The sequence below is a fragment of the Girardinichthys multiradiatus genome, chromosome 13, assembly GCF_021462225.1.
Source record: "Girardinichthys multiradiatus isolate DD_20200921_A chromosome 13, DD_fGirMul_XY1, whole genome shotgun sequence".
Taxonomy (NCBI): domain Eukaryota; kingdom Metazoa; phylum Chordata; class Actinopteri; order Cyprinodontiformes; family Goodeidae; genus Girardinichthys; species Girardinichthys multiradiatus.
This window is the reverse complement of record NC_061806.1, coordinates 30,887,760-30,898,438: the sequence shown is the minus strand read 5'-3', so window position 1 is coordinate 30,898,438 and position 10,679 is coordinate 30,887,760. Positions and strand designations below refer to the sequence as shown.

General features: G+C 36.7%; 1 protein-coding gene across 1 annotated transcript; it reads right to left on the bottom strand.

Annotated features, from left to right (window-relative positions):
• Nucleotides 1–936: 936 nt before the first annotated feature.
• On the bottom strand, nucleotides 937–10,417 carry LOC124878714 (chitin synthase chs-2-like). Its single transcript, XM_047382807.1, has 21 exons — nucleotides 10,383–10,417; nucleotides 9,749–9,884; nucleotides 9,353–9,541; nucleotides 8,353–9,232; nucleotides 7,952–8,138; nucleotides 7,273–7,434; nucleotides 6,704–6,878; nucleotides 6,501–6,625; nucleotides 6,274–6,413; nucleotides 5,994–6,194; nucleotides 5,359–5,474; nucleotides 4,705–4,873; nucleotides 4,412–4,591; nucleotides 4,048–4,326; nucleotides 3,788–3,962; nucleotides 3,664–3,698; nucleotides 3,484–3,548; nucleotides 2,796–2,906; nucleotides 2,496–2,707; nucleotides 2,315–2,396; nucleotides 937–1,275 (listed from the first exon to the last, which is right to left on the bottom strand). Exons 1-21 carry the CDS (start codon nucleotides 10,415–10,417, stop codon nucleotides 1,120–1,122), a joined length of 3,810 nt encoding a protein of 1,269 aa, XP_047238763.1. The 3' UTR covers nucleotides 937–1,119.
• Nucleotides 10,418–10,679: the final 262 nt, after the last annotated feature.

Sequence of the window (10,679 nt, the reverse complement as noted above, 5' to 3'; positions counted from 1 at the left end):
AATTCAGACTCTGGTCAGTACCTGCATTGTGTTTTTGTTACGTTTTGATATTTTTGAATAAACTGAAGACTAATTGAAATGCTGCGCCCGAGCTCTTGTCTGCGCTTCGGTCCACCCCAAAACCCCATTGTGACATTTGTTGTTTGTACTTGTGGGTTTTTTCTTCTTTCTCTCTCCCTTTCTGCAAGTGTAGAAGCAGACATGTATCTCTTTATCCTTGTCTTTCTCCTATATTCTTATTTCCTCTCACTTTTAACTTTTTGCCCCTCCTCTCTCCCTTTTTTTTATTATTTTCTCCCTTTCTTTTCTGTCTCTGTTTCTATAGCATTTGAAATAATCCCAAAACAATTTCTAATAAAGTTTCTTTTATTTATATATATATATATATATATATATATATATATATATATATATGGGAGCAATATAGAGAAAGCTGTAATGTCCCAATTGTAAAAGTAAATATGTTGGCCTTCTTCTTGGCACTCAGACAACAATACTGAATGTTGCTCTGCTGGACAGGACACATAAGAAAAATAATTCATTGATTAGGTTAAGACAGCAGTAACGCCATATTGCAAGAATAATTCATCCCTGAGTATTCCCCCTTGATATTACATTAAAATAAACAGTGTATTGAAGGAGAGGTAAACTGGTAAAACTGAAGTTATAGTTTTAATGGAAATTTAAAGATAAATAGAATAAATCAAAAATCAATCACACAACGGCTATCATTATTGGATAAACTAGCTTATTGTCTGAACACTCCTGATTCAAAATTAATATTAATGACTAATTCTAAGTCACATTACATAATACATAGACATTTCATTAAAAAAAAAAAAGGACAACATCAAATCATAAACATTGCTGTAGGAAATCTATTTTAGAAGTGATAAATAGTAAAGAAATTACAAGATTAAATAAAATACTTCATATTAAGGTTTCCTTCATGGTATTTGCTCCACTATGGAGTACAATTTAAAACAATCTATCAATCAAGAAATATATAGGGGCATTGCATGGTGTAGCAGTTGAGCAGGCATCCCATATAGAGGTAATAGTCCGCAACGCAACCATTCTAGGTTTGATTCCTGACCTTGAGACCTTTGTAGTCTTGTTTCAAGCCTCAGCCTGCCATTCACCAATGTCCCACTCTGAATGTTCATCTTCACTGTCCGGCTCATCACTCATTTCAGTCTCGGTTTCTTCCTGTGTGATGGTGCTCAGTTCTATATTGGTGCCTGAGCTTGAATCTGCATTGGATGTAGTGTCCTTCTGGAGGGAAATCAGAGCAATATTAGTTTGTAAAGATGATGCAACACATTGCACAAATTTCAGCAGGCAATTACTGGATGAATTCTTCAAAAAGAAATTATAGGGAATTATTTTCCAGGTAATATTTAACATAACAAATATAAAAAATAAAATTGTAACATAAATCTTACACTGTCCTGAGATTTCAGTAATAACTAACAAATACAAATGCTTGTCCAGATCAGTAATGTAAGCCTGTCCCGGCTCACTGGCGTTACCAAATGTTCTTGAAATTTATTTTTATTTTCATGTGTATTATCAATATTAGAAGTTGTTTTAGTAAAGTAAAGATTACTTTGCAAAGTAGGATTGGCAGTTTTGTATTTATTTAAACCAATCCAAATGTACATTACAGATTATTATCAACATCAACACATGCAGAGTAAAATTTGAACCTATTATTCAATGGCGCCACCAAGTGGTAGAGTTTAGGAACACTGGTAGGGCAGGAAATTGCTGGGGGTTTGGGTCATAGTGCTCCACATGAATGTCTATCCTGAGTTTGAATAAGCTTGCAGTCATGTTCACCGTCCTATGAGCATATTTCACTTTTTAAATCCACTGTTCAATTGAAGACACACAAATTACCTGGTCTCCAAAGAAGGTCTAAGACTAAGAACTGCATCACTTCACTTTTTATTTTGTCCGAGTAAAGCTTCATCAGTGGCCTGTCTCAACAAGTTTGGGACATTCTCATAACCTACAAAGTGTCCAGATGAGAATACTAGAGGCACAAACTTTTCATTATTATCTTTGATAACTATTTTAGCAAAAGTATATAAGCCCAAGATGATTTGAATAATTGTTTGTGCCCAGAAGGATACTTTTGGCAGCTTTTTTTAACTTGTTTTTATTCTAAAGTAATTTAGTACTATAAATTGAATAAAGCAGCATTCCAGTATACATAAATTTGTTTGAGCATAAGTTTGTGATATAACATATAGAAGTATGAGCAACTGCTAGGTTAAGTTTGCGTAATAACAACAGAAATAATAAATACCTGTTTTCGTTTTTTTGTTGCAGATTTCTGTTGTTTTGGCTCAGTTTCCAAAAATGCCACATAATGAATGAAGGTGACAATTCTGAAAGTGCAAAATAATGATTTATTTTCTGTTCTTTATTTTTATTTAATTCTAGTTATTAAAATACTGTGGAGAAAAGGATATGTAATCAGTAATCACCTGTGGTAAAACATCCCAATAAACTGCAGCAAAACTGAAAGAGCAAAGCCCAAAATGAACATGAGGCTCATTGGTTCAATTTGGATTTTTTTCCCAGTTTGATTAAGGTTCATGTCAACACCATTTATCTCGATGTTAAAGACACTGAAGGCCTGAAAGGTGAAGGTTGCCACCAGCCAGAAGGCATTCAAGATGAAGAATGAAAAGTTGATCTGTGTTGGGAAAGACCTACAATGGTTAGCCTGAAAAATGTCATATGTCCAATGTCAAATGCATTACATTCAAGTTCTCCACATTTACCTTGTTTCTCAGGTCTTGCAGGTCATTTTTAATCTGTTCCTGTTTTGCTTTGTCATTTTGCAAAGGTTTCAGGTACCTTTCAATAAGTTCCTTCCAAAACTCGTTCTCATCCTGCAGGAATAAAAAAGTTCTATGACTAAAGTTAAATATAGACCATAAATAAAGATTTGAAAATAACAATTAAAACATTTTTAATAGATGTAAAAAAAAATTACTGCTTACTCAATATAGCAACCATGAATCAATTAAAGTAATACTGTTGTTCTTAACATTTTAAAGTGCAGAAATGTTCTGGCATTGTTAAATCGTATGCATGTTCATAAAAAGAAATATAATTAATTTTATTGCTAAATACTAAATGTTGTCTAAAAGTTAAAGCTCACAGATTTTAGCTCAATGGGATTCAGTGAATGCACTCTTATAATTATTAGTTACATATCACTGATGGATTTAGATGTAGAACTAGTTATAATAGAATCTCTCTGGGCGATATGATTCATTGATACGAAATAAATTAGCGTTAAGTGTTTGGATATATAAATAACAGCTGATGCACATAGGTGCTAGCAGAAGAAGAGTGGGTAAAAAAGGTAATTTAATAAATGAGTATTTATATTATTTATAACCTGTTTTTCAGCACATTGTTTGGCAGTGAAAGCTCTATTGTCCAAACAAAAAAGACAATCACCTCCTTAAGGAAACCCTCCTGCAGCTGAATGTCGCTGGACATGCTTTCTAGTTGTGTTTTCCAACCTATACAACAGAGAATAGCAGAAATATATTAGAGAACTTAAAAATCTATAGAAGTATTATCGTGTAGTACTATGGTATTATAGTAGTATAAAAGCAAGAATTTTCTTGCACTTACATTGAACTGGAGAATCAAAAACTGTCTCCTCTTCCCTAAAAGAAAAGGAAAAAATATTAGTTTCACTCAGGGCTTTTTACTACTACTTTGCAGTTAAATTATTTTACATATATTTAAAACCTACTCTTGTTCGTTGTCAGAGGCATCATCCACAATAGTGTTCTGGGGTTGAGGTTCAGGCTGTGTAGGCTCTGGATTTAAGTTCTCCTGTCTTATGCTGAGCTGTTCAACTTCTGATCTCTGGTTGGATGTTTTACAACATTTCATCCACGAGCAGAGCCGCTTTAAGGTGGTTTTTGCTGCAAAGGTGAAACAAAGTAGTAGTTTAGTTTGCACATAGAACAACTCTGGTCTTATGGTGCTCTCTGAGTGGTATAAATCTACCTTTTTGTGATTTAGTTTGTTGGACAGTGGCTGCAGTTGTTGCAGCCTCTGCAGCAGGCTTTGTTTCTCTGGTGCCCCAAGAAACACTGTTCATATTGGCCATAGAGTAGATGGTGAGCAGGAGGTAGGCACTAGGGACACAGGCAATGTAAAGAATGCCATAGAACACTAAAGGAAGTTCCTGGGGGTGCATGAGTGCAGTGACGATGTAAATGATGGACATGGACACAATGAAAATGCTGCTGGGAGTCAGAATGGTTTTCTCCTTCACCATTGAGGCTGATAGAAAACGTAAAGAATAACAACCTTTAGAGTTAAAACAACAAAAACAAAATATATTTGTTAGACATTAAATTGTAGCTACCTATAATGGTCATGGTCACCACCATCATTAGGAATGCATACAAGATGCTCAACACTGCTGCAAGAGTGATCTGAGTGTCTGCCTTGAGCTTAAAGCAAAGACCCAAGTAGATGGCAGGAGGTATCACAGATATGACCAGTGCAATAGCACTAGATATATCGAAGAGGAACGACAGGCTACCTGAACACAGCAGAAATATTGTTTTTTTAAGATATTTTCACAAGCTGATTAAATGTTAATGGGATACAAGGGTTTTACATGTGCAAACTCACAAAACACACAATAACAGTTACCTGCTACCATGAGACAGATGGTGGCTGGAGCCAGGATGGCTGAGATCATGCCAAACAGCTGGTAGAACATGAATAGTTTGGACATAGATGGATTCTTCTTGGAAACAATGTTGGTGGAGCCGAGCAGATCCACAACATTTGCCATTGTGGAAGGCCCCCATCTTCTCCGCTAAATTTAAAAAAAGTCCTTTTTCAGGTTTTTATTTTTGTTAACATGAAATCCTCTATGCAATTATTTTAGATAATTTAACCAATTACTGAAATTAGTCATTACATTAAAAAGCACTCAGAGTTAAAATGAGCAACGATGACAATTACAGGAGCATCAGTCAAGCACATTCACAGATTTATTGTTTGGCAGAAAAGCAGTGAGTCCCACAGAAAAACTTTTAAAGGCTTCGAAGAAAATAACTGAGAGTTTGAGGTCTTCCAACCTAAGATCATGAGGTGAGCATCTGTGGTGTTCAGATCACCCTAATCCACATCACACAAAGGATTTAATTCTTACTTCCTGGTAACAGGGAATGAACTGTTGTAATTATTCATCGTGCTCTAATTCAGTTTTTTCGGTGACTACCAATGGCTACCAAGTCAAGATCAGTAGTTGATAATAATAACTGGAATTAATTTTTTTTGCACACCTCCTGCACTCACCTGGTTATACAATTCTTTAAATTCCTGTGGTGCGTTGGTGTATGCATCAGATGCTGCATTGTATTCCACTCTCCACCCTTGTTTCAGTAGTAGAGTGCACAGCCAGCGGTCTTCTCCTGCAACAACAGAGTATGTATTTAGAAGATGAAATAGTAAAGAGATAGCCTAAAAGTAAACACAAATATGGAGCAAAACTGTTTCCTTATTGGATAATTAGATCTGTTCATCCTCTCATTCTCTATATCCATTTAATTCATGCAGGGTCATTAAGGGAAGTTGCCTTAAAACAGTGGTCTGTTGGCAACAAAATGGAAAAGTTGCCAGTCCATCATATCACAATGCGGTGAAGCACAAGGCTGACAATTATTTCCACCAATTAACTAAACATGCCTGTGTTTGAGCTGTGAGAGGTAACCTGTGTAACACATGCATGCAAGAAGAGAACATGCAAACGTCACAGAGAAAGGCCCCAACCAGGATTCGAACTCAAGACCTTCATGCTGTGACTCAACAAAGTCAACAACTGTTCCACTGTGCAGTAATTAAATTTATCTAATGTAAAGTTGTTTGCTAAAAATAGATTGTCATTATGAAAAGAAGTTGGCCCAAGAGGTCAGCACAGCTCTATTTCATACCTTGGTCATACTGGATGTAGTGACTGGGCTCTGTGGATTGGGTTGAATATTTCTTCATCACATTATCGTCCATTAAAGCCTCCGCTCTGAACAGACTGAAGCAGCCAGGGCTGCACAGTACAGAGCCGAAGACATGCTCAGCTGTCTTCTGCAGCCAGTGACTGACAGCATACTCGAACTTTTGAAACCACACCGTAGGACCTGCAGAACAAATGCAGAGGTGTTTTAAAACATCATCATGTTCACAGTACACAAATGATCCGTATTTCATTGGTGCTACCTGATCCAGTAGGATGAATTCTGCCACATGCTGCCCCAACACGTGGATACATTTTCAGACGATCAATGAGCAGCATCACGGCAGCAGGATGGAAGTCTGTGTCCCCGTCTAAAGCCAAGATGTAGGTGTTGTGCTTCTCCCTCTGGAATGAAAAAGCAATTATGTAGTCTTTGACATACCACTGAAACTAAAATGAGCATGCTTTGTTCAAACACCCCAGACAATACTCAGAAAATGTCTCGTGTCTCACCTGGATCTTTTTACTTAGATCATTTTCATTCGTTCCCATTTTCCAATCTCCATGATGTTTGGTCATGAGTTTCCAACCCAGAAGATAGTAAAGATACATAATCTGTAGAAAATAAAGAACAATTAACACACTGAAGGTTCTTGATTAAAGTGTTGAGATGATCCATGTGGTATTTTCTACCTGAGACCATCTCTTCTTGTTACGAATTTTCTCTTTGTCTTTGAAGTGAACTACAATCTGATTCCCATGAGGCATTTGAACAACAAGACGAGCTCCATATGGTGTCTCAATGATTGACTGATCAGGAATTTGCTGCTGTACCTCAAAGAATGTTTTATCAAGGTTCTCAAAGATGCTGATGATGGAGAAAAAAGATTCCATGTAATATGTAATACTCTGTAAGGTCTACGCAAACTTACTAGAAACTCAAATACAGATAAATATACATTTGGTCTCAAAAATGTGTTTTCTGTCCATGGTCTGGTAAGTTCTCTGTTCAACTAATCGATCATTTATTACGGTTGTAGGACAACTTTACTCCTTGACTTGTGATAGGTTGGGCTAAAACATCTGGCTTTTTTAATTAAACAAATTTCTTCTAAAAATTGTCAGCAAAAACAACTTACTCTAACAAGAGTTATGTAATTTATGTGGGAAACATGATCATTATTCAAAGCTAATGACATGCCACACAAATCTGTTAGCAAGTAGGAAATACATTTTAGGCCATTAGTAAACATAGTTCTTACCCATAAACCTCTGTGATGACTTTCACAAGGTCGTTTGCGTATGAGTTTAGTTGACGATGATGGCTTCCTTTGACATTTTCAAAGGCATCATCAAAGTAGAAATGAGCTTCAAAGGTGAAGTCATCAAACTTTGGTTCCACATTTGGTCTGTACTTGTCTAGTCTTTATTGATAAAACAAACATGAAGCAGAAGCATAAAGAAATTCATTGTAAAAAATAAACAGAGATATTAAGAAAATTATCTTTTAAATTTGCAGGATGTATAACTAATCTTCCTAGAAAGTTTAGTAAAAAGAGTTTTCTACAATAACAAACATGGACATATAATATATAATATAACAGTTTAGTTATGAACTGTTACTATTGCTTATATAATACAGACTCTTAATTTGGGTATGAAAGCGGTTACTTTGACTCACCTGAAAATTGAGATAATAATATTCATCATTTCCTCATAGGTCTCATGCCACATTGTTGCACAGAGATACACCATTGCAATTGTGGCGTCTTCCTTATCACTAGATATGACAATGTTTGCAAATTTGAGAATCATGCTTCTGCTGTAGAGTTGTATTATTGTAACAAACAGCCAAACAAACAAAAACACTCTGAAACTGAAATCACTGCCCAGAAGAAAAGAGATGAAAAAGTTGTACAACGTATGTACACACTAACTTACCGTTTCTTCCTGCCTTTCTTGGTCTGGATGTGGAAACGGGTGTTGAGGAGTAAGGATTGATCAATAAAGGCTCCCTCATAGAGCCTCCGAACGAACAAGTCTTGTGTCTTCTGGATGCGATAGATGTTAAGGTACCATATATAGATAGTGGCCAACACAAGGCCAATCCACCACGATGCTGCTGCACCTGATGAAGAAAGAAAGAAACCAGAAAGAAAATGAAACACCCACAGCTTAAATGCTTAAACCACCAAAACAAATTACAAACACCACATCAGTGTGACTTGTAGATATGGAAGAAAGTAAGGATTACATTTGTCTTAAACCACAATGCGTTGAAAACCCTTATTAACTAGCTTTACTAGTAAGTAATTAGGTAGAATTTTTCTTTTTTTTTTTACCTGTCAGTAATCCAATATTTGATGTTTTGGCCAGGTCCAGGAAGCATAGAGTTTGTGTAACATCCAAAACCAGCTGGGGAAACACGTTACCATTCGGGCTTTGATTTGTTTCATTTACAACTGCTGTGCAGTATCTTGTAAAGTTGATGTTTTCAGTTGTGTTCAGGCCTAACTTGTAGTCTTGGTAGTAAATGACGACAGGAACAATGAACAATGCTATCACAGCCAGGGAAGACAGGTACAAAGGGAGGATGAAGCATCGTCGTATAGCATGCATCTTGCAGGCTGCCAATGCAAACCAATGGCAGAGTGCCGAGGAGATCAGCTGGACCCCAATGATGATTGCCACAATTCTTGTTTCCCGACTTGGAATGGAGGTCACAATTTTCCAATCCATTTTAGCCAGAGGGACGTAGCCACCAAGCACACAGGCGGTTACCACAATCCTGAGTAAGCTGGACAAGATGTTCATCATGTTCTGACACTTGGTCATGTCTTCAAACAGATTTTTGAGGAAGTTTGACTTGCTTTTCACAGAGATGACCCTAAAGTAGTTTTCCCACCAGTTAAAAGACACCAAAATGGACCCAACAATGGCAAGACCCACCCAAATGGCTGTCTTCACATCCTTAGGGTCTTTCACGATGTACAGAGCAATGAAAAGACCGTATCCAAGAAATATAACAAGAGAGGCGATGATAGAAGGCAGGAGGAATACATTTATCTTTTTGACAGTGCACTGAGCGACTGCTTGCAGGAGGGCAGAGATGACAGCTACACCACTCAAGATCGTCACATTGGTCACAATGTCCAAGTGTGGCATTGCAACAATGGTTAGCACTGCCATCCCCACAGAAACTACAAACTCGAAGAACAAAACCTGAGGAACAAAGATAAAGTTCAATTCAACCAAAGGTCAAAGAAACATACCATGTCATTGTGTGTATTTAGGATCAGTATGAGATAAGATTCAGTTAAGAATGATTAGCTTCTGTCTTACCAGGGCTGCCGATGCTTTTCTTGGCATCTTTGATGATTTGTAACATGCTTTCCAGACGCTTTTGAACAGCAAAAGAACACTAGGTGCAATGAGAGAGCAGCCGATACACAGCAGTGTGACGGGTTTCTGCTCTGCTTGGAGGGTCTTTGCACCTTCGTGGGACAAAGTGGTGAGAAGAAGAAAAGAAGCCTGGAAAACAAAATGTGAACACCCCTGTTTGAGCTAATTATAATATACCAACCGCCTCTGACAGTAATGACGTCTTAGTTATTTGAATCTCTCTACAATTTTTTTTTTTTTCTAATCTCTCTACAATTAAATCAAGTTGTGTAGGATTCAGTCCAGAACATAAAAATATTAGAAAGTCACCAATTAAAGCGGTGAAAAGTAACTAACCTTGCTACATATTGCCAATCCAAACACAATGACAGCTACTGCAAACAAAGCGATGATCTTTAGAAGCTTTATCAACTTCCAAGGTGTATGCACTTCTTCAATAAGAGGAACCTCTCGACAGGTGTCCCACGGCCTCCTGAAATAGATTCCATATGTTAATCTTTGATAAACAATGGTGACTAAAATAAGTTTTTGCATCTAAAACACATTAGTGGGAGCAACACTATGTCTCCCAGTGGCATTATTAACACAAAAAAACATAATGTTTTGTTGAACATAAACCAAATGACTGAATTAAAACAATTCAACACAGCATGGGCCAAAATCCCTCCAAGCAATATAAAAACGTACAGGCGGTTACAAGAATTGATGATTTAATAAATTAAATCATCATTTGAAAACAAAATTTTGTATTTATGCTGTTTATCTTTGTTGGATATTAAATCTAAAACATTTAAATGTGACAAAACGGCAAAAAGGAAAGCAATATGTAATAGGACAAATACTTTTTCATGGCTCTGTAGATAGATAGATCTTTGTAAATTTGTTAGTTTCTTCATCAGATTAAATAGATGTGGCCATCTGCCACTACAAACATAACAAATATACAAGGCAAATTTTGAAAATTACTTACTTGAGCTCTTCAGTTCTCTCCATGTTCTCCTCCATCGTACCTACCGCCTATGGAGGCTTTCTGTGAGCTTTGCAGTTTTTCTCCTTTACCCATCAACACTTTATAAACACTGGGATGACACAGGAGTTTTTTAAGCTCCACCCCCAATAAATACCTATGAAGTGTGTTACAGGTTTAGCAAGTTCGGGTAAGTGAATGGCAAACGGGCTGAATTTGGTTAACGCTTTTCCAGCCATAGCAACCACTCAAAGCACTTTACAAAAGAACTGTTTTCCTTTCCACTATTGCTAAATGCAT